Here is a 27,465-nt window from a genome sequence, read left to right as displayed (position 1 = left end):
TCGTGTACACGACCGGGTACTCTTCTGTCGACTTTCCTCGCACGCTGGGAAAACAACGCCGAGGCGAATTTTTCTGGACGGCGCTTTAACGAGATGCTTCGCATTAAACGTCGCGTGAGAAATAAATAAATAAGAAACATGAAAAAGACTGAAATAATGAAACGTAAAAAAAGGAAACAAGTACCGGAAGGAACACGGGGGTTGTGCGCTAAGGCCGTACACCAAATCGATAAAAAGAAGACGGAACCATCTCCTACGCTTGCTGCATAATCGCACAAAAGCGCGGGTGACTTTTCTTTGCTTTCCGACTGCTACACACGCTGACATCTCGTGTGAACTTTTTGTATGCGCGGCCCATTATGGGGGCTTTCCTGTGCGCGTCTCGCGGCATGCTGCTGCAGCTGTACCCTCGGAAGCCGCCATCGGACCTTGTTTGCCTTCCATTTTCGCTTCTATACACACACGCCCGGGTATGGGCTCGTGTCTCTTCCCGGAAATCCGTTTCTTTGGATGTTTCTTTACCAATCTAGCTTTTTAGCGTGTGTGCGTGTGTGTGTGTGTGTGTGTGTGTGTGTGTGTGTTTGTGTGTGTGTGTGTGTTTCGTTTTATTTCGTCTAGGCCGATGTTCCTGCGGAGGAACGCTAACTGTCGGCCTGGGGGGATACCGTTGCTGGAAATGAACGCATCTGTTGGGACGAAGAAATTCATTATTCGTTGCTGCCTGCATTTGTTTCTGTTGTTTCTTTCAATACACCGCACACGGGGCCATCGCACACGCATTATACAAACGTGGCTTCACGTGACCTCCACCTTTGTAGAGTCTCGGCTGGAGAGACCCGCGATATGTTTACAAGCTCACGCGCACGCACGCACCTGCGCGCACACACACGCACACGCACACGAGTGAGCCGCCATTATTGCTGTAATTTTTGCATGTTAAATGAGCTTGTTACATGCACGCCTCCTGGTGAGAGGCTAAAGAGAATTAATGGCTGAGCGCCGCAGCGGTAACGAGGGTGGTTGGTGTGTGTAGGGCGAGTCTCTGAATAGGGAAAGACCATGCAAGCGGAATAACAGTAGCTCATTTCATGGCTCATCAAACAGAAGGGTGCCCTTGGGTGACGCATTTGTATAGGGCTACGGAGCGACACATGCTTGCTGTGAAATGTGACGAAGGCAGGTTGTTGGAAACGCCGGAATGGACGTCGCAATTAGCAATAATAAAAAAAGAGATCACGTACTGCTGAGCAAATGAATATTAGCGCCCGGTTCTATATTCTGTACACTCTGACAGAGGACTCTGCAGTGAGCCCCCACTTGTTATGGCGGGAGAATTCAGCATGTGAGCGTTTGTTTATTCAAAGCGCGCTTTTGAACTACGACATTACTTTGAGCTAAGACTTTGCTTTGAACGAAGTTGCTTCTTCAGTTATTAAGGGCCAAGCTCCTATTATTCTAACCTTGTCCTGCGTCAGGCGTAACAGGCAGTTTCAGAGAAACGGACAAAAAACAAACAAGCAAACACACAGACGGAAGAACGGACGGACGGATGTACGCACGGGCGAACGCGCGGATGGACGGACAGACAGATAGACAGACGAACAGAAAGACAGACGGACGGACAGACGGACGCTTCGCCCCACTCATTCCTCACTCCGCGGATATTCTTTGACTTTTTTGCTGCTATCGGAAGTTAATAATAATTCTTGCTGTCTAACTTCCCAGAGCAACTGTATCATTATGAGAGACGGCGTAGTGGAGAGCTACAAAAATTTCGACCACCTCGAATTATTTAACGTGCACCTAAATCTAAGCACACCGGCCTCAGGCATTTTCGCCTCCATCGAAATTGCGGCCGCCGCGGCCAGGATTCGATGCTATCGAAAGTTCGCCCCTAGAATATCCAATTGAGTTTTCATGACTAAAGCCCTACAAGACTCGTCAAACACGAAATGTGGCCTTAGCCATGAGTGACGCAAAAAAATCATCTAGTGGTGACGTCATAATAATATGACGTCACAGGTCATAAGATAAGATTTTGAGGTCACTATTCGTCGTATTCCCAAACGCTCCTCGACTCGAATTTCACCCTTCACTTGACAAAGTTGACCACTGCGCCACAGCTCGGCTCAAAAGTGACGCTGTGCTGCTCAAGAGTCACAGCAGATTATCGCTAATGTGCAGTGACTTGCCCTGCCTAGAGACGGCGCTTCCATCGGCTTTCTCAAGTGAAGGCGAAGCTTTGAGTGAAGGGACGTTCTAGAACACGGGGGTATGACACCACATGATGTGGCGTCACACGATGACGGAATCTTATGACGTCATCGCTTGGTCAACGACAGACCTATCCTGCAGTAACTGCGAGGCCACGTAGCGTTACAGAGAGCTCTCAGGGGTGGGTCGGGCAAGGCTTCGTTTTGTGTAGTGAAGTGTTCTAGCAAGTTTCAAACACCAGAAAACCACACTGCTAAGATGCTTTAATTAGTGAGAAAAAAAAGGAGGGTGGCTTTCGCGTTTGAATTGTCTTAGGCAAATGAATAAGGCACCGTGCGACTCGTTGGCTGGTTGAATGAGTACGTCGCGGTGCACCGACGTTTGATGGTGAAAGTATCATCTTCACGATTTGGAACCTTAATATTGGGACGTTTTCGTATGTGTGCTAACCGGACTTAATCCAGATTAATAATAATAACATCGTGCATATTTGGCATCTGTTAGCTTCAACTTGCGTTTGGGACTACTTGTTCTGGTGTGTCAGAAGAACGTTGCGAGAGCTCGTCGACTCGTCACTTTGAATTCCAGAAATCCACCTGAGCCCTCCTGCAGTACTTCACCGCGACAGCAAGCAACGAGCGCCTGTGAAAACCTCGCCTGTGTGTTGTGGAGCGTCTCTCTCCTTCCCTTTCTTTTACTCCCTTATTCTCCTTCCTATGCGTGGGGTAACAAACTGCAAGTAATCGAGTTAACGTCTCTACTTTTCATATATACATTCATTCTTTCTTTACATTAAATTTTGGAGTTGACATGTGTACTTAAAGATTGCGTTCGTTCAAAAGTTCAGAAACAGAAAAAAAATGAATGAGTTATCAGTTACTCTTATGTAGTTAGCCTTAGTTGATGGCCTAAATGGAGCCACGCGACGCCGCCAACCAAACCTCGCGCTTGATGAGGCATCTAAGCCTATCACCTCAATAAAGTGTAGGACTTCCTCAGCACCAGGGGTAGGAACCTCGACAGTTTGAGTTTTTCTCAATTTGATGCCCTCCTGTGCCATTAGGTTTTGAGGGGAGCGGCGTGTACTTGTCGGGTAAAACATTGATGGGCAATGAGGCCCCATGCCATTGTTTGGTTCAAATGTCCATAAGGCGTTAGGATTTGGAAGTCTGCTGAGGTAGCTATTTGTCACGGCTCGGAAAGCTAAGCGGTGAGAAACGACTTGGCATATATAATGAAATATCACATTAATCAACATTTACAAAAAAAAATGTCGCGGAGGGTGATCTGAAATGAGCTTTTTTTTTCTAACAAATTCAAGTCTTCAAGGTCCTCGGCTTACAAAGCCAAAAGGCACACAAGGCACTAAGTCCTTGCGAAGTTGCCTAAAAGACCACCGGGAAATCGAAAGCGGTATTTTGTTTTTGTCCCCCCCCCCCCTTTCTTGCGCTGGGGATATAACTATTCAAACCGAAATTGTTCGGGGCACTTCTAAGTTCTTAGCAAACAGTGATTCCACGAGTGTAGCGGTTCTCGTGTTTTGAATGTACGTTCAGCTTTCCGTTTTGTCTGTTTTTAACTGAGCGCTGCACCAAGTGTTGTCTATACACGCATGAGCGGGAAGACGAAAGCCACCCGCTGCAGCGACGAGAGGGCTTACACGTGTGTTTACATTACTCAAGGGGACATTATGGTCACAGGCGCTCGTTTGAAAGGTCTCTGCACAAAGGTAACCACTCGTAAAGAAAGAAGAAGAAAAAAAACGAAACAAATATAGTGATGCCGAGGGCTGCTTCGTCTTTTGCGGCTTGCAAAAAAGGTCATACATATAGACTGTGGAAACCAAGCCACGTGGCTATCAGAAGGGCTTGTCGCGACGAGGATTTCTGTGGCGGCAGGTTTCAACACGGTGTATGTACTTAGTATAGGTGTTTATTCTGCGCTTTCTCCTCGTCTTCACAATATCACAATCATCCTCACGCGTTTGTCAATCCATCCCGTAGGCCCGTGTACTCAGATTTGGGTGCACGTTAAAGAACCCCAGGTGGTCAAAATTTCCGGAGCCCTCCACTACGGCGTCTCTCATAATCAAATGGTGGTTTTGGGACGTTAAACCCCACAGATCAATCAATTGTCAATCCATCCTCATATCTCCCAGTGTAGGGCAGCCAACCGGATGTTTTTCTGGTTAACCTCCCTGCCTTCTCCCTTTTGTTGCTCCCTTCCTTCCCCCCTTCCTCATTGTCGCCGTGTATTTTCATCATAGAGTATGCTCGCTGTGCCTCTGGTGGGGCTATTCACTTCCGAATCCTTAAGCCGAATAAACGTCTCTCCGAATAACACTTCATACAGCGCACATGACTATAGGGTGAACCGAAGTTGTACTGCATGATACAATGGCTATAGTCAAGAAGTGCACCGTACGGTGCGTAATACGCCCGATGAAAAGACTCACTGTAAGAGATAACGGGGAAATCAACATAACAATATTTCAGCGTATAATAAGCGAAACCACTTCAAATGAAGAATAATTGTCGAGGATTTACGTCTCGAAACCACGGTATGATTATGAGGGACGCTATAAAGGAGGGTGGCAGAAAATTTTGACTGTGTGGTGTTCGTTAACGTGCCCCTTAATCTAGATACACGGGCCTGGTGCATTTCGACTCCTTCAAAACGCGGCCGCCGTTGTGTGGATTCGATCCCATGACCTTACGGTCAGTACTCGAGCTCCGTTGCCGCCAGACCACCACGGCGCGTAAAACCACCTCTCAAAGACTGTCGTACCGTCGGAGTATAGGTGACGGTGCTGCTGAACTCGGACGCATATTTAATGCACATTCTTACCTATAGTTTCATCCGCACCTTCACAGAGAAAACAAATATAAAGGACGATGCCCCCTCGCCGCACTTACTATGCTCCTTCGATACCGCACGTTTGAAGGCGCAGTGCCATTCCGAACAATTTAGGCGGCGAAAGACGGAGCCTTTTCTGGTCACTGATTGCAGGGCTTGAAACGTCGGCGTTCTATACAAGCGCCCAGCTCGAGTTCGTGTTGTTGACCTTTTTCGCTTCTTTCTTGATTTTTTCTTTCTATTCTTTCAAAGAGCGTTCTTCTTTTCTCTTAGTCGTCTTGCTTCAAGACCCCAGCAGCTGTACTTTAATGCCTCGGTGGCTGAAACACGCCCCCATTCAGTTATCGCAACGTCCTCTAGCTGTACTAGAGAGAAGCGTGATGGCCGTCGCTAGTTTGTACAAAAAAAAAAAAATAAAAATAAGCGAAGTGTAAAAAATCAAATCCTTTCATTATCGGCTCACTCCGCAGCTCTGCCTTACGCGTCTTCCCCCCCCCCCCCTCTTTTTGCCAGCCGCTTCTTTCTGGGGTGGCTCGCCAAATGCTTCGCGCAGTTTTGTGAAAGTGTTGCTTCGTGACAGATGGATGTGTCCTTGCATTGCTTCCACCCGTGCATCGCTTGCCATCGTCGCATTCGCCTCTTTTTTGTGTTTTCACTCACTCATTCATTCCTTTCTGCTTACGCATGACTGTACGTAGCCTCCAACGGAAGCGTCGGGTGTGTTCTCCATACTTCGTTTTCAAAGTTGATTGTATCCGAGGACGCATGGTTCGCTGGACACGACCAGCGACAACAGTTTTGTCTCTGTCGAAATGAAAAAAAAAAGAAAAATGTATATCAACTCAAGGTTAAAGAAAAAAATTACATTGAGAAACGAAGAAGATGAGATGTAAATTTACAGTAAGAAGCAACACGCGAACTCGACAAGCAGTTACCTCGTCTCGTGTGCTCATAAATATAGGAGGAGATTGGGGAAATGAGCGGATGAGAAGGGGAGAGAGAAGAGAAGAGGGGAAGCTTCCGAGAGACGCCGCCTGCGTTTCCAAAATAAATGGTCCAATTTGGGTCCCTCTGAGAGCAGCGCACGTGAACGACTCTACAAAGTGTTTTCCCCCACTTTCCCGACCGCCTCAAAACTTGGCATCGATCTCTCGTCCGTACGAGCCGCGCACTCAGTAACTTTAGCGTTTGCGTTAAGCCTTGCCTTTTTACGTGTGTCTGTCTCTGGCTTGGGGTGGGCGGTGACGCAGCATTAGAGGGAAAGAGTGCCGTGCGTCGGAGCGATGCTGACCTTTGGTTAAGCGCGCGAGCGTGTCAGGTCTGTCTCTCGCACTGGCTTGTTTTAAAAGCGGACCCTTATAACGAGCCACCACGCAACGTCGCGAGAAGAGTGAGAGTGTCGCCGCTAGCGCGGGCCACTCTTTCTACACATATGTTAGCGTGCGTGCAGGCTTAGAGCTTTTACGCTTGCATGCGACGCCCCCGTGAGCACCGTGTCTTTGATCTCTGTCGCAAAGAAATCATTACTTCGGACGTGCAACCATTCTTTTTTTTTATTTCTTCTGCTGCGATGCTTGCGTCATTAGCCTAATGAAGACCGCTTGAGTATTGGGAAAATACAGCGCCGAGTATTTAGGTGCTCGAAGGATAAGACACGTGAAACTTCAAAAAAAGAAAAAAAAATGCTAAAACATGAGAAAGCGAGAGAGATCATACACGATGCTGGGATGGAGTTTCGTACCGAATTTAGGTTTGAATGCGTATATCTAGATTTCGCGATCGAGTGGTACGGCACCATCCACTTTCTCAGATGCGTTGTAAATGTAACAAACGAATCGGTGCATCGTTCTCGATTTTGCGCCTGGCGTCGTCTATAGGTAGCGTTTTCTTATGATGTCCGGGTACACTTCATTCGCATGATGCAATACTTTCACCTTTTCTATTCACTAGATTTTCTAAAATGTGCCATGCGTTAGATCAGTACTATGCCCAGGCACGTTTCCTTTTTTTTCATTTTCGGTCCCCTGCATCACAATAATGACTAGGAATTTCGAACGAGCCAGGCTTGCTTTTATTCTGACGCGGGGCATACAGTATTTATGGTTCGCGAAAGTACCACCCGGTGCCGTTCATTTTAAAAGAGAGCGCGTTGCGGGCTTCTCTAGCGATATTCTCGAGTGCGTCGTACACCCCAGCGCAGAACGCGAGCAGCGCTCGAATATTTCACTCAGAAAGAGCCGCGGGGTCGTTTAAATAAATTGCGAGGGAAGTTTGCGAGGCTATAGTCTCGAAAATAATGGCTTCTCGTGACGTATATAGGACTCGAGGTATTATCTCAAAGATCGTCCACGCGACGCGGTTTGCAGCGGGAAACGTAATTGGGGCAATGTTTCCTCTCGCGCATAATTTAAGACACTGTACAGGAAAGTATTTTATGAACACGCCAGTCCGCGTTTGTTAAAGATTTCCCTGTCATCAACGGTGCCATTCATTGCCGGCTAGACATTGCCGAGACTCTGTCTTCTTGGAGGACTTACGTGGTGTCTCGTATGATGTTGCAAAATAAATAAATAAATGAAAAGGAAACGCTATAGGGTGCTCGACAATGTGCATATATATATGACAACTGCTAGTGCAGGAGTCAATGGCGTCTCAGTACATGGGTTTGCCTAAATTTCGACTCATCGAGAAATATGTAAAAAAATATGAAAGAACAAAGTGGTACTTATACGTAGATTAATAATGGACGTTTTCTTGCGTCAAATGACCACACCGACAAGCGCTTACAAAATGTACATCTAAGCATGAGTACACATTGCAAAAGTAATTTCAGTATGTCTCTAAAAGCTAGTTTAAGTTCCGAGTGTACCTTGACGTAACAACACAGTATACGCGCTTTCTTTAAGGGCTCGCTCAATAAATCGTGACGTTAATGACGCACAAGTGGCCATTGCGTATGTTTTGGTAACTGACGTCATAACATCTAGCCAGAGTGCTGCGTAAAGTCACCAGAATTAGTATTTTAGTGGCCTGACGTCAAGCTATGGTGTCGAGGCAGGTTCCAGAAAAATTTACTTGACTATCAAAATAAACTATCTTATTAGCAATAACCGTGCTTCAAACTAGCTCACAGTTGCCTCTGTATACAAGAGATTTGTGTGGCCAATTAAAGCCACCTTTGAAAAACTGTGTCACTATACCTTTAAGCACTGCTATCCGCATACGGTGAGCAGTGCAGCCAGCGAACCGGTAGACTGACGTGGCGCTAACGCTTCGCAATGTGCATCATGTCCACATACCCTTACATGTTCTTTTTTTTTACTTTTTTTGGTTACAACTAGAGATTATCAGTTGAATCCAAACTCTGTAAGTGAGATTCAGGAAGAATAGATCTAATTATTAGAATGACGCTGTCCATCTTCTTAAACTTGCGATTTATGAAGCTGAACGTCATTGACATGCGCCAATAAGAGAGAGAGAGAGAGAGAGAGAGAGAGAGAGTGAGAGAGAGACAGAGAGATTGAATGAATGATTGATCCATCGATGGATTGATTGATCATAGGGGATCTTCGCTTGGTTACCGTATACTTTAAGAAACGATAGAATAACAAATATATTGGCCTTCCTTTCACATGCCGAGAACATGAGACTACTTTTTGTACAAATAAATTTAGAGCTGTGGCACCCGGTCAGTCTGCGTAACGTTTAGCGTGTATCGCACCCTATTCGTGACCAGCGTTCCCTTATTCTTCCTGTATTTTGTTCACACGTATTTCGAGGCAAGAGTTCGTGCCTGCTCCCTGTTTGTCACTCTAGGTAAGCTGCCTCCTTCATTTCGCACCAGACAAAGCGATAATCAATACTCCCGCGAGGGGCAGGACACGGCAGTGCGCCATATCTGATTGCTATTGATGGAAAGAAGTTTGCTTTACGCACTAGACTATTAGCGCAGCGGGTCGTATAAGACACGCAACACCCACTGTATACGCCGACAGTGTGTCCTATGTTTGATTTGCGTATCTTGTGGCTGCTTTTTTTTTTCTTCACGTCTATGTGTGCCTCTGCAACGAAAGCGGCTAGGGAAAGTATAGTTGGAGTCACTCTATTTATGATTACACATCGGAGTAAATAAACAGCCGACAACAAAATCTGGCTTCTACCCGAGAGAGATAATATGGTCGATTGGTTACTAAGGGCGACTAGTTGCGTCTAGTACATGCCAGGAAAGGGGTCACTTTGCATTCAATCATCACCTCTTTGTCATGACCCATAAATTTATATTGCATTTTCTGAACCGTGTGTGAGAAAGAGAAGAAAATATTGTTGCGATACTCTTTGCTAATTACAAAAACTACGTTCATGTGAGTTGTAGTGTCAGAAGAATAAAGCTAGATGGTACGGCGTCTATCTATCTATCTATCTATCTATCTATCTATCTATCTATCTATCTATCTATCTATCTATCTATCTATCTATCTATCTATCTATCTATCTATCTATCTATCTATCTATCTATCTATCTATCTATCTATCTATCTATCTATCTATCTATCTATCTATCTATCTATCTATCTATCTATCTATCTATCTATCTATCTATCTATCTATCTATCTATCTATCTATCTATCTATCTATCTATCTATCTATCTATCTATCTATCTATCTATCTATCTATCTATCTATCTATCTATCTATCTATCTATCTATCTATCTATCTATCTATCTATCTATCTATCTATCTATCTATCTATCTATCTATCTATCTATCTATCTATCTATCTATCTATCTATCTATCTATCTATCTATCTATCTATCTATCTATCTATCTATCTATCTATCTATCTATCTATCTATCTATCTATCTATCTATCTATCTATCTATCTATCTATCTATCTATCTATCTATCTATCTATCTATCTATCTATCTATCTATCTATCTATCTATCTATCTATCTATCTATCTATCTATCTATCTATCTATCTATCTATCTATCTATCTATCTATCTATCTATCTGTCTGTCTGTCTGTCTGTCTGTCTGTCTGTCTGTCTGTCTGTCTGTCTGTCTGTCTGTCTGTCTGTCTGTCTGTCTGTCTGTCTGTCTGTCTGTCTGTCTGTCTGTCTGTCTGTCTGTCTGTCTGTCTGTCTGTCTGTCTGTCTGTCTGTCTGTCTGTCTGTCTGTCTGTCTGTCTGTCTGTCTGTCTGTCTGTCTGTCTGTCTGTCTGTCTGTCTGTCTGTCTGTCTGTCTGTCTGTCTGTCTGTCTGTCTGTCTGTCTGTCTGTCTGTCTGTCTGTCTGTCTGTCTGTCTGTCTGTCTGTCTGTCTGTCTGTCTGTCTGTCTGTCTGTCTGTCTGTCTGTCTGTCTGTCTGTCTGTCTGTCTTGAGGATGCTATAATTACAAGCTGTTTCACCAGGTTATCACCTATGAAATATTCAAGATTGCTTTGTCGAGCAGTAGAATAACAATGTACAAAAGGAGGCACAAGTGGCAGGTCCTAAGTTGCAGGTGACAACACGCAAGTCACCAAGTTTCAGAGTGACGTGTACTTACGTTATCCATGGTATTGTTGTTGGCCATACTGCATTATCACGCATTAGCACGCCCCCCTACATTTTTTAAGGGTGGGGAAAGAAGGTACGGGCCGTTACGTACGTATTTGGTTGCCTTTTTTTTTCTCATTACGTTATTACTATAAAATCTACGTTTCTACAATTGTCACAACAGCCCGCTGTGAAGCACAAGGTCGCAGTTTGGTTGCCGGTGTGAGCATAACCATAGAGATGAAATATGGTATTAATGTAGTTCTATTCAGGTGCGTGTTAAGGAATGTCGGCTTCTCGAGATTGACTGCAAGCCCAAGACCATCGCCTCTCTCTTAATCCATTGACATTGGAACGTCACTTGTATTTTTCTATTTTTTTTCTCGCACTTACACCAACATTGCAAGGTTGCCAGCAGCCGTTTGCGGCTACCAACTTTGAATTGCTAAAGTAATGTATACAGGCTGGCTGTGGTACAGCCAGAAATTTTCACCAGGTGGAAGTTTGGAGGTATAAACACCATTATTGCATTTTCGTGCATGCATTCATATGTTTGCATGCATATATTGAAAGGCAAAATCGAAAAAAAATGCAAAAGTTTCAATCCCCCACCCACTCTCCTTCAGCTACGCAAGTGCCAGTATTCTTTAAGAACTACAGCTGGCTTGTTTTTGGCTGCTGCATACATCGACCGGCAAGTCTCGGCCGGCTTGAATTTCTCGGTCAAATTTACAAAGCTTTGCGATCGCAAGCTCCCACTATCATGGGTCGGCTGGCTTTGTTAGTTAATACGCCCAGCAACTGGATTAGCTGATTTTTTTTTTCTGGAGAACAATTCGTGCGCAAGTATTTTTTACGTATGCGGGCCGCTGTCTGTGTTTTTATGCTTGTAGAGCGCGAAAACAGTGAGCCACAAAGAGCTATTTACTGCAGCGCTTGACTGCAGCTCACTTAGTGGGCCACAAACCTTCGCGATCGGCGGTATGTAGTACACAGAACGAGAAGTCATCGTCATCGAACCGACAGACATTTCCGCCGGAGAGCGCGGGCGTCAGCGAGAAAAAAACGCGGCATCGACTGCGCGTTTCACGGGTGTGATTCGAGACGTATATCCTTAACGCACCAATAAAGTTTCGCGCTGCCGCGAGGCGTTCGCGATTCGCTGACGGCCGTATAACGCACGTACTACGTCTCGGGCAGCAGCGCTCGAATACCACCGGACTCGTATCGATCACGGGCTAATATCCCACTTCCGAATGTCGTTAAACGGCCGACGCTGTACCGATTTATCCGGTGGCGGTGGGCCCACGCGCGCATGCCGCTCGAAACGCGAGAAAAAAAAAAGATCCCCTTGTCGAGTGAGGTGCGTCGTAAAGCTAGGGGACTTGCGTTGCAAAACCGCGCCTATAGATTGAAAAGCGTCACCGAAATGCTGCCCGCCGAAGGCTCTGTTTCTGTCTGCCTCGCGCCTTCATCTGTTCTCGTCCTCGGCATTCGGGACGTTCTGTGTTATTTACATCGCAGTGAAGTGCCTGCTGTAGTCGCCAGGCGAAATCAACCACCTCGTATCTCACAGTGCAGATGTATGTGGAAGGAAGGTTTAAATGTGGTCGTCCGTGAGTGCGCGAGACCTATAGTGAAGAAGTAATGGTTGCATACGCTGTGAGAATACATAGCTAAGAAGGATAACACTAATAGTAATAGTTGGTGTTTAATGGCATAAAACCATGACATGATTATGAGAAACGTCGTATAGTGGAGGGCTTTGATCACCTGGAGTTCTTTTGACCACCTGGAGTTCTTTAACATGCGCACTAATCTATGCACACGGGCCTCAAGCGTTTTTGCCTTCGTAGAAAATGCAGCCGCCGGGGCCGGGATTCGAACCCGCGACCTAGGGGCTGGTGGTCGAGCACCGTGACCGCTAGGCGACCGAGGTGGGTTAGGGATGACGGCAGCATGAACCGCTGCCCATGAAATATTTTCAGGTGTGCTTAATGAGAACTTAATGTCCTGGTACCTTTTAGGTTAACGTCACAAAACCCAATGTTTGACACAGGCTTCTCCTAAATGCTGGAATAGAAGAATCGAAAGCTGCAAGTGAAGACACTTTGGTAGATATCAGGAGGATTGGGTATATTCAAAGAGGTTGAAAAGATAGATTCCAGCTCGTGATAAACATCGAGGACGCAAGTCTCCGCTTCGTTGGCTAACCGAGTGCACTGCTTGGGCGGTGATTTTTCATTTCTTTTCTTGTCATCCCTAACATGTATTGCCTACGCTATGCTACATTATATGTTTAGCATTAGTTCAGTCTCATGACATAGAAATGTGCAAATTAACCAATGCCATTGTATAATTATTCAACCAGACGATATCACGGGTTACAATAAGTCGATGCATATGCTATTTCTCGGTTCGTTAAAAACGCGGAAAAGTCCGCAGGAAGTTCGATATCGTGTTTAGACGTTTGAAATGACATTTCTGGTCAAAGGGAGAAAGTATTCAACTCCTCACGCTTGATACAAAAACCTTTTATATCATGTAAACAAGAGGGGGAAATTATAACACCATGCCGAATTTGGGGTGCGACTCCGGTAATTGAAACGCGCTTCGCACCGCGCTTAAATTTTTCTGCAGCTGTACACGAAATGTGTGAAAGTTTCCACGATCGTTTAAAGAAATCCCATACCACATTCTTGCCATGTTTTGGTTCGTTCTGTTTTAAAAATACTAAGAATGTTTCAGATGGTCACTTCTTGGGAATCATTGCAAAAAAGGCTGAATGAAATGTGCTGCTGGTATGATGCGGGAGAGAAAGAGAGAGGCAAAGGAATGGCATGGAGGTTAACCAGATAGAACCAGGTTTGCTACCCTACAAAGGGAAGGAAGGGAAAAGAATAGAGAAAAGAAGAAGAAAGGAGAGATCAAGTGATGTGCGTACACAAGTATTCACTGCGCACACTTAGATGCTTGACATACAGCTCTGCAAGAACGCTATACATGAATGAGTATCAGTGGAGTTCCATTCAATAGTGAAAAATTCTGGAGGCGCCCCAATTCCTTGACTTAGGTGCCTGACATGCAGTGGCACTCGCACGTTGACATTCATGTGCTCTGGTATTCCATGAGTTAACTTTGTGTTACGTCACGCTGCCTAAGCAGATCTCGGAGGTCACGTGAAAGGATTCACGTAGTTTACATACGCTCCGCTAGGTGCCTGAACAATCTCAGCTGCTCACGACCGTTCGGTGAACTCAATCAATTAATTTTAAATATTTCCCTTGACAGATCATATGTGCTTATCTAAGACTAAGTTTCATTCTTGATTTAATATATACCCAAATTTGAACCAGAACTTTCATTTTGTATATTTAAAATAATTTTTACGATTATTCTAATAACGGGTAGTAAGTGCTCGACTGCACATGCTTGGAAGAGAAACGAGGGTGTCACTCGGTGCGCATGCCACAAACAAAATGATGCAGGCAATCTTCGTCGGAGGATAGCTGCAGCGCTTATGAATGAGTGGATTGATCAGTCTATTCTTTAACTGCTGCGTTACGCTATCTGTGATGTATGGTGATGACTTTTCTGTATTTGGACAGACAACAACAACAACAACAACGACGACGACGACAACAACAACAACGACGACGACGACAACGACGACAACAACAATGACGACGACAACACGACGAGAACAACAACGACGACGACAACGACAACGACAACACGACGACGACAACAACAACGACGACGACAACGACAACACGACGAGAACAACCACGACAATGACAACGACATCAACAACGACAACGACGACAACACGACGACAACACGACGACAACGACAGCAACAACGACGACAACGACAACGACGACAACATGACGACAACGACAATGACAGCAACAACGACGACAACGACAATGATGACGACGAGAACAACGAAAACAACGAGAACAACGACGACGAGAAGAAGAACGAGAAGAAGGAGAACAACAACAAAAAAAAAAAGCAAACAGACAAAGTCTTCCTGATAGGGGCAATATAAAGTGCAGCTTGAGAGATAGGCTCAATACTTGCAAAGCAAACGCCACATCCGTTTGCTGCACAACGAACGTCCTGCAATCTTAATGAGGCGTTCAAGGCTATCGACGGTCGACAATTGCACTGGTGAATCTACTGTGCACGCCACTTTCTATATAAGCCTTTATCAAGTACCAACTGGTTTCGTACGACTACTAGATCGATGACAAACACTCTTGGCACTAACTAATGAACAGCTGTCGTCGCTGGCCGCATTAAAAGAGGGACCGAACGTTATGTTTGCGTGGGCGTGGCCCTATAAAGGAATCGAGGTATTTAGGTGCGAAACTGGGCGCACCGTTTAATCTGATGGTGATTACAACAGTGAATCGTGGAACATTCGAGCTACGTCGCCACACTGAAAATGCGGTCAATATTGATCACGCCGAAAGGGAGGGTAGTGGAGAGAGGCATTTTCTTCACTCTAAGAGCTTTGAGCACGAACAAAGCAGGCATTCGTGCACGTCGTCGTTAGAGCGTGCAAAATGCAGACAAAGTGGTGATTTCCGTTTAAGCCAAAATAGGATGTACCACAATTTTTGGGAACGAATGCAAAAAAAAAAGAAAAAGAAACATGATTGATCCCTCTCACAAAAGAATCCCTATACCACGCAAGTGAAACGCGTTTTTACAGACGTAGTTTAACATTTACTGTACATTGATGTATGTGAACCTGCACAATGCCTGTTGGTGTTTGGCGGCGCTACGGCTGTAGCACCATTGGATGTGGGTGAACCTGCGTTGGAAATTGGTGGCACATCTCCATTCCGACGTCTAGCGTCATTCTTGAAGATGAAAAATTTGTCGCAGCCGAAGTAGTTAACATACACCCGGTACAGCACATGGCGAATTCCACGCAATGATGGTATCAACAAACACGTGAAAAAGAAAACAAAAAAAAAACAATCGACATGCTCTCATGGAAAGTGTCGGCATTAGAAGAGAGGAACGATATGGTGTACGCTATCAAGTAGTTGTGTAACCTACACACTTCTGCTCATTCGTACACTACCACGCAAAGCTTTATGAACGCGACTCTCAGTTTGAGCCGTTAACGTGAGAAGGTGTTCCGTTTGCTGTTGGTGTGTCTCTCTCTGGACCGAAACACTCACTCGCGCGATATTCACGCTTCGACATCGTTGGTTATCTGCGGCGCTTCATGCAGCATCTTCCGTTGACGGTGCCATCTCACTCAAAGTAGTAGATAGTAGAGAAGTGCTGTTGGTGCATAAGTAAGCTTCACTATACTCTTGAAACGAGGCGGCACACTCTGACATGGCTCGATGGGCACAGCACGCGGCTGCGCTGTCGCGTAATCGAATCACCACTCGCCGGTCACGTCGCGTTGTTCCTACAGCCTCGCGGTGGAGGTGAGGGGAATAAACTGGGATAACATTCTTTTTAAACGAAATGATCGAGAGTGGAAATAGGGGGACTAGCCTCCGCCGCACTGAGACTAACAAAACGCTCCTTGTCGGCACTCATTAGTTTCGTGATGCATGCAGTACTTCTCTTCACTGCTCCTCGACGGAGACACCACTCTTGACAATTAAAAGTTTGGTGAGACGTGCAAGACGTGAGAAATACAAGGCGCGTTTATAAACCGATAAGCACGTGTAGTGGTAGCGCAGTGGGTAGAACGACCGCCACGTATCATTGTGGACTGAGTGTTTGTGAGTTTGACTTCCAGTTCGCAAGTGTCAACGAAACTTTTTCCCAAAATGTTTTTCTTTGCCATCTGCTTGTGTCGTTTCTGCCATCTGCGACGCCATTTTCGTCACGGAAATGACGTCAGTGAAATTTCGGTGGCCCCCAGCATAAGACACTTTCGTGTTAAAAGAGCTCTGTTAGGAGCCGTTTTACTATTGTGAAGTTCGTAGTCTGAGACTGCACATCATTTTTACACGCATTCGCGCTTGTTTGCGTGTTGGTGTTCGTTCAATCGATGACACTCTTCCTCTGAGTGAACGACAGGCGTCCTTGCCGCTGCCGAGTATCGCGACAATTGTGAAGGAGGTATTGGTAATGACGAGTTACAGCGTCGCTCTAAAGAAACAATAACAAAAAAACGAAAACACGAAAAAGACGATGATCCGTGGATATAAACGACAACGAGGCAAGACCCGCTGTGCTAAAACATTTTTTTTTATTACTCGAGTTCAGTCAGGAGGCGCCCGCTATAAGCGATTTCGCCACGACGTTTACTTTTACGCGGCCCCGAACGTGGCATGTGTCTGAGGTCAGAACGGGGATTGCGCGAAACATTCCGCGGGGACTTGACGTGTGCCCTCACATACCATCGCTTCTCATGTCGCTGCACCGCTTTGCTGCCGACGCGCTGGCTGCCGAAATTAAAGCGCAGGGAACACATCCAGTCAAGTAAAACGATGTATGTTTCTACCGGAGATAGCGAAGAAACAAAGCGAAGGAACGGAACCAAAACGAGTCCCTGGAGGCCAAAGACAAAACACGAAAGCGGGAACCGACTTACGGTGTACTTCACATACATCTTTGTGTATGTTCTAGAACTTGGTGTGGAAGAATGTAAACGACCATTTACCTCTGTTATCATCAAGGAAAATGATGAAGAAGAACAAAACGAAGACGCACCAGCACTGAGAAAATCTGAGCTCCTCCATAAGGGTCTGGCTAATTCTACCCGGCGATGCGCTAAACTGCATAACTGGAGTGCCAGTTAAAACATTGTGCTTGAACATTCCAGACGGAAAAGCTTTAACAGGCACTCGCGGTTGCTGGCCATCTTTGTTGTGGTGCACACGTAGTTTTTCAGTGTCTGATATTAGAGCACCAGACCCTACTAGCGCAATATCGCATCTTCTATTGCAAGTAGACTAAACAGACTGTAGCTGGATCAGTATCTTCAAAAAGCAGCTTGAAAAATGGACGATCGAGCGTAGAATTGGAGGGAATACAGCGCAAAAGGAGACGGGGATAAAGAAGGGCAACGTGCACACCGCGCAGAATTGAGGCCTCCTTGTTAGAAGAGAGACACACGCATGACCACCAAGTGATGTTCGTTCCGTGGCACGCACCATTACTTCTTATTTGCTTGCAGGGGCCGTTATTTTCCACCTAATATTTTCGTGAACTAGCTGTGCTGGCGTTCGTGTGGTTGGCATTTCACAGTCACTCGCTCCCCTCTCCCATTCCATCTCTCCCTTTCTCTGTCGCTCTGTTTTCAAACACTATAGGACTAGCTAAAGCCCGCCTGTGACTACTTACGCGGTACATGGTCATGGTTTGTTCACCGCATATACGATGAATATTGACTTTATCACAGTGCGTTTCCTTTCGAGCTTCTCGTTCGGGCAAGAGTGCACTTAACTGGGCGGGTTGGTACATCACTAGGGCGGGAAATAACAGCGCTAGAGACGGGACGGCGATGGGACGACAAACAGGGCGCTGAAATAACAAGTGGTTTATTGAGGGGAAGTGCAATATTTGCAGCAGCTCCTCGCAGAAGACCAACAATAAGCACAGTATCTCTGCAGATTCACAGATTAATTTCGCATTCGTACACATTGGGAATGACTGCGTCGATGTGGCTTTGCCTTTTTTTTTGCATAGCTGTGGTATTAGCTTTTTGATAAAAACCTGACAGCCTGCTTTGCTGACGCATGTGGTGTGTTCACTGCTATTCCATCTTTGTACATAAACTGTGTTTCTTGTCGTACTTATGCGTAGAACTCCTCTATTCATTGCACGTCGGTTCATGTGGCGCTATAAACTAGCGGCTCCTAGTTAAACGCTCTGTCCGTTGTTGCATCGGTGTCCTGTTTCTAGCATTATTTGTCCTAATCCACGGTCGCGGGTTCTAAACAAACTTGTCTGAAACATTTTATGAGATATTACCTCACGTTAGACTTTACACTTTTGGTAATTAAGTTGTCAGTGATGAACTGAGTGGAATGAAGCAGCCTTTGCTCGCAAACGATGAACTTTATTAATTTTGGTCTGAAAAAAAAGGCACCATTGCACGTGCCTTCCGTGGAGTACATACAGAACGTAAAAAGTGGGAAAGAAGGAAAAATGAAAAAATAAAGAAAAAGGTGAGGAAGGCAATTAAATTGCTTTCTTCGCTATCGTACATAAGATAGATGCGCGGGAAAATGAACTTTGCGGACTATGACAGGGCAGTATTCTCGAAGGCAATGCCCTGCTCTCGTCTCCACCGCGCTGCACAGATTTCACTAACGGGGCGACGTGGTGCGAACAAGGGACAGTATCTGCCAGTGAAGGGAAACTCAAAAGAAAACAAAGGCGCTCACGAGGTTTCGCGGCGTTGAACCGTAGAAACCGTGCCACGCTGTAGGCCAGGCTTCAGTGGCGCCGACAGCGGTGCCTGCTGGCTTTGCCCGGAGCCTCTGACAGCACCCGTTCTTGTAAGTGACGCAGTTGGCAGTGATGGACGACGCTAGGTTTAGTAACGGCACCTGGTCTCTGCTATAGTGCACACAACACGTAAGTGACGGGGTACGCGGACCTTTCCGGTTCGCTCTCTCCGCCATGCGGTGGTAATCTGCGTCTTGTTTCACGGATGTCGGGCGTCCTGTATCGGGAGCAAACGCGTGCTCTTCTGGTTTTTCGCCACTTGTTTACGAGCAATGAAAAGGTCGGATGCTGCGGAAGTGGTCTATATAAAAAAAGGAAAAAATATAGACTAAGAGAGAGAGACAAAAAAAAAAGCAGCTGGTTAGGTGCATGCCGAGTGAAACCCGTGGCTGCGTAGGATGCAGGCAAGGCAACATGGGAGACAGTAAAAAAAAAAAAAAAACATGAGAAGGTCATGACGTAGGAAAACATCCATGACAGGAAGGTAATTGTGAATAACTTCTACTGGAGAAACGAATGAAGTAAAAAAGCTGCGAAGTTTTTATGGCGATGCGCACGTACAAATAATTATCTAAACTGTTTGTATTCTTCGTCTTATTATTTTTAGGTGCTTTTAAGAAATGTGTAGTGCACAGAGAAGAAAATAATAAAAAAGGAGGTGGATACTTCCAACAGAAAATGAAAACTTCAGGTTCTTTCCTGCTCTTTAAGAAGGCAGGGAAGAGTGGAAGTAGAAAAAAAAAATAAGGGCATAAAATATTTCACGAATCGAAGTAAAACAGCGAGAAAGAACCGAGTACAACAACAGTACAAGAAGACAAACAAGAACACTAGGTTGAACGGAAGTTGCAATAGGTTAAAAAACTGTAAGATGTATTTTAAATTACCAGGGAAAAGTGCAACGAATATTGAAAGCCCGAACAGTTTGCTGTAAAACAAACAAACAAACAAGCAAGCAAGCAAACAAACAAACAAACAAACAAACACAACAAACGCTATTGCAATGGTTAAGTCGTTACTAAGCATTGGTAGCAGGCATTCAGAGAATTAACTGTGCAATATTGAAGATATTCGTGGGAAAAGAAAAGAAAGCTTCGATGAAATAAGAGCTACATTAGAAAGAAAAGTTTATTTTAAATCGAGCAAACTTAAGGAAGTAGACTTTAACGCTTGATAAAGGGGATGAATAAGCAACTATAATTCATATAAAATAAAGAAATCCGAATTTAGAACTGCACACACGTTGTTTGATTTACATTTACAATATAAAAAAAATAAGAAAGTCTGATAACGAAGGAGTGCAGATGGTAAGAAATGAGGCCGATGTATCGTATTGTTTGTTACGAAAGACTAAATCGATAAACGTATAGTAGCGACATGCCTATGTTTCTACGAAAGACAGGTTAAGGCAAAGCAAATCCCCAAACTAAGAACGAATAGTTTTTGTTTTTTACATGTGGAGTAATTTGTGAATTAGGCTATAGTTGAACGAAATATCCCAAAATCCTATAGTTCCCGCATAGGAATAAGCAAAACATAAAATCGCTTTACACTCGTGAACTCAAACACACAAGCAAAGCCTGTGCACGCATCCGCCATATACAGGCAGTCCTGAACTAGAACGTACTGAACGATCGTTGATCGCAAAGTAGTCAGGGTACACAGAAGTATTTAATTGTGAACTCATAAAAATCCAACAGAAGCCACTTTTTAGTGACATCCTCATTGATGTCAACCATGGTGTTCTTATAATTTGCATAATCATTGTCTTTTCTCCTCCATACACATGCTTAAGTCGGAAGCGTATCTTCTACGACTGAATAATTAGCATTCCCGGTTCGTGCAGCTGGCGCACTCTATCTGATCAGTTTACTTCAATAGTTTGGGGACTTCACTGCGCAGAGAATACGAGCGCGAATGCTTTAGTGAGAACTTCAGGACGCAAGGAGATCACGAAGACAGTATATCTTGTATTAGTGAAGTGGACGGTGCCCCAACACGCATACGAGACAGCTGGGCGAAAAGACGAAGCCTGGTTTGTCTGCAGGTAATTATTGTTATCATTGTAATTAAATCTGAAACCCCGTTTTTAGCGTAAGAAACAAATGTCAAAAGGAGCGCCAACTTTATTGAAACTAAGAAAATTTTATGGTGCGATTCATTTGACACGTACTCGACAACACGACATGGTAACTACCGATACCTTTCTTTATAACTGGCGGATCAGGTGTTTTGTTTCACCCAGCGTGACGGGGGTGATGTATAGACAATTTTACGAATGAATTGATCTACCGCCATACTGAACTATTAACATTTCTGTTTTGTATTTTTAATAACTAAGTGAGCAGTGTTACGGTGAATGCATATGCATGCAAACGATGAAAACGGCTGAGTTGGTGCATACACTAATTCATTGCTTTCCTAATTCACGTCGGGATATACAGAAACAAGAAAACATTGGCTTAAGAGCCCGAATTGGCGGCGCCCGGATGTCTTACGGAAAGTGGTCTATATCGTCCCGCGATGACAACATATATTTTTACTCTCCACTATTTTTTTTTTCTGTGTCGCTTCATGCACACCTCTCTGCAACACCCGCCGAGGTGGTCTGGTGGCTATGGCCCTCGACTGCCTACACGTAGGTCGTAGGATCTAATGCCGGCCGCGGCGGCCACACTTTCAATGGAGGAGAAAATGTTTCAGAACCATGTGCTTAGATTTAGGTGCAGGTTAAAGAATTCAGGTGGTCGAAATTCCTGAAGCCCTCCACTACGGCGTCTTTCATAATCATATGCTAGTTTCGGGACGCAATAAACCCAGCAATTATTATTATTATTATTATTATTATTATTATTATTATTATTATTATTATTATTATTATTATTATTATTATCATTATTATTATTATTTTTGCAACTCACCTATTTCTTTTCTCAGTTCTGGGTAGGAGATTAACTACTGTAGGCTTGTTAACAACGCATCTATTCCCACCTCTTCGCTCTCACCGGTTCCTTACTTCATCCACCATTACAACTGTCGAGCAGTCCATGCTTGCGACCCAACGAACTAATTTCATGTTCTGTGTGGCAGAATGCGATATGCATACTATACGTACGTAGTAGATGGGGAGTACAAGAGGTAATCTCGAATTAATTGTGCAGATTTTGTGCGTGGGGAACTCCTAACATACAGCCTGATATGGTATGACGAAAATGATACTGGCCTTGCTGATGGGGAGAATTGCGCAAAATGGTGTTTGTTGAGTTGGGTATGTGTATTACAGATGATAAGCTGTGTAAAAAGGATACAGGTCTATGAATAACTGTACGAAAAAGAGTGTTTCTTTATTGCTGCTTAGAGTGGTACTACTAGATAAATTCACCGATTTTTAATGTCGTTTGTTACTCGGCGACTATTATGACATGTGCATCACTGTCGAACATCTTTTTCTGGAAATTCAGCAATAGCTTCGCCGCATGATGTTTGTTCGTACAGTGGTGCACTCTTTACAGTGACATGGGAAACGTTTCACATTAGCCCTCGCTGCGCCGCGCGCATGTTGGGTCGGCCCGCCTATGACCAAGCTACGATGTCACGTCATGACTCGTCTGCGTGACGTCACTGATGTGACCTAATAATGATGCCACAAAATTTGACAATTTGTGGCGTCAGAATTATGTAATATGGTCGCGTCACCACATGATTTTTTGCATCACTCGTGTTGACACAAACGAGGAAAGTCTTGTTTCCTATTGATGAGGCTTTAACCTGAGACTTTTGCCTTAATAAAAAAACATATTCTTTCCCATACTGAACGTGAATCAATTATTGATTTTTCTGTTGAACTGAAAATGCAGCCAGTTAGAGACAGTTCTTGAACAAATTGAAACATACCAACGCCACGACGCAGCCAAAAAAAGAAGTTAACCTTAGAAAAAAAATATAAACAGTATTTAAGTGCTCCTTGTACTACACTGCATGATAGCCAGTTTGCCTTTGTAAGAATTATAGCAACTTAATATACCTTATCTTGGGTTGTACACGTGGTCTTATTCGCGTTATGTTTTCGTATTCAAGATGTAAGCTCGTTTGCTGTTTTACAGCAAACGCGTTTATGCGATCACAACAAAGGTTGTCTTTGTCGCCGTAGTTGTCCACGGCCACCGCCGGCGTCTGCAACCGATATCGTGCGAAAAAAAAGAGAAATAAATAAATAAAAACACCGAGGACAGAACGAGATTCAAATCCGTGACTCCTGCGTGCTAGCCCAGTATTCCACCACTGAGTCAGGCTCAGAGCTTGAAACTCCGTTGCGAGCTTACACTAGGCAGGCTTTAGGTCGAGTAAAAAAATTACGTTAATTTGTGTAATAAAGTGTTTTATAACAGCAAAAAAATAACCTGGTGTCATACAATCCGAGTTGAGTAACGAGTGGGTCGTCAAAAGCTCCAACCCTTTACAAAAACCTCAGGAGTAGTTCTTCATCGTCAGCCACAGCATCCACAAAATGCACATAATTCCTTTCAAGTGTGTAGTGTGTACCACGATTCTTCGAAGAATGACGAAAATACGAAAACGACATAGTGGATACCTGCCTACTACACAAAATTTATGATTTATGGCGTAGTGGGTACTTTGCAAGTGTGCTTGTAGCAGTTACCGAATGAGTATTCAAAAAAGAAAGACTGCTCTTTCAGCTATTATTGTGACAGTGCTGCGCGTAACGTGCAGGTCTGGTGTTTTTTTTATTAAAGTGTTCACATGGGTGTGAGGCTATAGTAATTTTTTTTCTGCCACGTGCTTCAAATTGCGAATCGGCGCTGTGGTTGGTTCTTTTTCCGTTGTCAGCGTTGTGGTTGCACTGTGCTTCAATATGTTCAAGGACAAGCCTTTGGCGTCGTAGAAATTTGCTAATGTGGCTGCTTGTCTTTTATTTTCTCCCTCGACGCAGCTGATAGACGAGCTGAATGTTGGCGTGGCTTTGTTCCGGGACGTGTTGCTGAGCGTGAGCAGCGCCCAGGACGGACCCGAGCTTCGCCAGCGGATACGCACACTGCGCCAGCGCTGCGTCCAGGCCTGCGTCGACGCGGCACACCTGCTGCTGCCGCACATTCGCAGGTGAGGCTCACGTCACGATGGCGCTTACGCTACCGGCGCTCTGATGGATCCGAGACAATGCCACTGGAATTTTTTTGGGTATAGTGCTTGCGTTGAGGATTCTTGTCTCAGGGCACAACTGTGACCTCCTTTAGGCGCATGCCTATCCTTAAACACAAATAATGAGAATAAACAAAACATCAGCGACTTCAGTAGCTATGTATGGTGCTGTGATGAGACTCCCCAGAAAGTTAGCCATCTCGTGATCCAGGCGGTATGAGAAGTACTGCTGACTGGGCGAGTTGGTGCATGATAAAATGATATTGCTTAAGCGCAGCTCATTATGAACGCGAAGAAAAGGTGCTATGCAGTAAAAAAAAAGGAAAAGAAACAGATGACAGTGTGACCGCTATGAGCGACATGATGGCGTAAGGCTCTTGTTGACTGGTAGGAAAAGGGCCCGTTAAACTAGAAATGAAACCGGCTCACACTGCCGTCTGTTTCTTTTCTCCTTATTTACTGCATAGCATCTTTTCTTCACGCTCATACTCAGCTGCGCTGAAGCAATATCATTTTGGGATAAGAAGTATTGCCCGAGGCGCTGTAGGCGTTTCACGTCGATGGCGCGTGAAATAAAGCAGGAAGGATATTGTAGGAACCAATGGGCACCCAGTTAAATTGTAAATAACATGCCAGCTAGCAAGTTACTGCCCATTTCACCCAGAGCAGAACATATGCACGTCAACTCACCAAAAAGAGAAAGAAGGAGCGACAAAAAGTTAGCGTAGACCGATTGACACCGACACCTCGAGCATAATTATAGCATTTGGTTTGTTGTCCTACATTAAGGGGGTCGATAAAGGAAGATGAAAGAGAAGGAGGAGGAGGATTGAAGGAGGAAGGACAGAGAGGTTAGATGAAAAAAAAATGTAGAAAGGAGTAGGCACGTGAAACCAGCAACAACAACAACAAAAAGGAAGATGCGAATCGAGGCCATTGTAGCCTGTCCAACAGGCCATTGCCACGCAAAAAGCTCTATAGGGCCTTGATAGATTTGCAGTGAGATGGCCAGGTCGACATTCTAGTACTGATTCGGCTGATAGGAGCCTTTCGTCCAGGTGGGCCAACGCAGCCGCCAGTGGCAGTCCATTCACGCTGAAGGAATGTCAGCGAAAGCGAAAAAAAAAAAGAAAGCTTGTTCTATAGACTCTTTGCAGGTGCAGTGGTTGCAAGCATCACACTCTTGGTATGGGAACATCATCAGAATCACTGGTGTGCTTGTAGTGGTGCAATAAAACGATCATGGCAATACGCTTACGACGGAATGCATGTCGAAGGCCGGAATCACAATGGGGCAGGTTGTGACCCTTTTACTTTGACTGCCAGACACGCAAGCCTTCAATCTGTTCTGGCAGCGATGTAACGAATAGGTAGCTTGATACATTAGTTAACATATATTCCATAGAGCGTGGATTATTATTTATTGCTATTTTTGAACCACGTTCAGCGCCCGAAAAGCCCACTATGCCAGTTTTTTTTCTTTCATCATATATTTTTTGAAGAGTAAGGCACCCACATAACAATGTTCTTATGTTGATGGCTTGACTAACGTGAAAGCTGTCTGTTCCAGTGGGCTTGTCGGGGTAATACTTAAACACTTCGGCGTTTGGGCCGCCCAAACATTCCACGGCAGCATGTGCAATAAACATCGCCAGACAAAAAGTTAAGGCCGGGAATGTTTCGGTCAGAGCGAACGTGAGTTTATACGTGACCACTTTACGACAAAGCAATTGATAACATTTCGAGTACAGAGTTAAAGAGCACTTGCGCATCTGGGCTACTACGTAGAATGATACTCGATCCCAGAAATGGAGCTTCTGTCAGAAATGCCTGCCACTTTAGTCGAAGCCCTTTTTTGTTTTCTCATTGCTTGGAGGGCCACATGCGAACTCCGCACGGTAAGAAAGAATTAGGAAAAAAAGGGGAGAACGACAGTTGTTTAGAAAGCAGGAATAGACCAAAACACATATAAAGAGCCCAAAAGCACTCTAGACAGCAAATAACAACAGGGAGAGTTAGGAACTATCGCAGATTGCGAAGTTTCGGGAAGACTCGCCGCACAATGGCAGTGACCACATGAAAATTCGGCAGCAGTTCAGTTCGGCAGCAGTGCACAAGAAAGGCGTACCTCTGACGCTCAATCTACTGCTTTTGCAGATTTCCCTGCCAAGTCGGCCTACCGAGCCTCGTGGAAATACTGCCGTTTCGTCAACGAACAAGCAAGACACGCTGGCCCCCGGACATCGCTTCGGCGTTTCTGCGCAGCCATTTCGGCGCATGAGCCTATCAAGTCAGCTGACACGGAGGGAGTGACGGCGAACAGTAGAAAAGACGGCGGAATCCTGCGGCTCGCTTAGTTCGGCAGCAGTGCACAAGAAAGGCGTACCTCTGACGCTCAATCTACTGCTTTTGCAGATTTCCCTGCCAAGTCGGCCTACCGAGCCTCGTGGAAATACTGCCGTTTCGTCAACGAACAAGCAAGACACGCTGGCCCCCGGACATCGCTTCGGCGTTTCTGCGCAGCCATTTCGGCGCATGAGCCTATCAAGTCAGCTGACACGGAGGGAGTGACGGCGAACAGTAGAAAAGACGGCGGAATCCTGCGGCTCGCTTAGTTCGGCAGCAGTGCACAAGAAAGGCGTACCTCTGACGCTCAATCTACTGCTTTTGCAGGTGAGGCTAGTCCCATTTGTTTCTCTGGCATAGGAGTGCACTGCTGCCGAACATAGCGTCTTTGCTGTTGTTGTGCATGACATTTTGGAAATGGGAAGTAAGGGCTCTGGAAAAGATACTTCAGATTCTAAAGAGATACGTGACCTGTTCAGGGCGTTTGAGAACTTCAAACGTGATTTCCGGGTAGAAATGAAGGAACTGAAAGAGGGAGTGTCTTTTTGTTCTGATGTATGCAATGATGTTAAAGACGTCGCAGAAGATATCAGGACATTAAGGCAGGAAATAAAGGAACTGCTTAGTGAAAACAGGAAACTAAAGACAGAGAATGAGCGCCTGTCGAAGAAGTGTGATGAGCTAGAGCAGTATCAGCGTTCAAATAACCTGGAGATTAAAGGCATACCACCTGGTAGTGATGCTCTCAGTATTCTTCAAAAGATTGGGGATAGCGTGGGTGAGACCGTTGACACGTCAGATATTGACATTTGTCACTGGGTTCGCACGCCAAAACCTACAATTCAGAACATTCTTGTTCGGTTCGTCAGGCGTGGAAAGAGGAATGATTTTCTGGCTAAATGTAGAAA

General features: G+C 44.9%; 1 protein-coding gene across 1 annotated transcript in view; it reads left to right on the top strand.

The window, feature by feature from the left end:
• Window positions 1–27,465, top strand: part of LOC119167000 (uncharacterized) — a 98,810-nt gene that overhangs the window by 15,983 nt on the left and 55,362 nt on the right. The window contains exon 2 of the mRNA XM_075868188.1: window positions 24,006–24,172. Within this exon, the coding sequence (XP_075724303.1) occupies window positions 24,006–24,172 (167 nt within the window). The remainder of the gene's footprint in view (window positions 1–24,005; window positions 24,173–27,465) is intronic.

The sequence above is a fragment of the Rhipicephalus microplus genome, chromosome 1, assembly GCF_043290135.1.
Source record: "Rhipicephalus microplus isolate Deutch F79 chromosome 1, USDA_Rmic, whole genome shotgun sequence".
Taxonomy (NCBI): domain Eukaryota; kingdom Metazoa; phylum Arthropoda; class Arachnida; order Ixodida; family Ixodidae; genus Rhipicephalus; species Rhipicephalus microplus.
The sequence above is the reverse complement of the archived record's forward strand: the minus strand, read 5'-3'. Positions and strand labels throughout refer to the sequence as shown.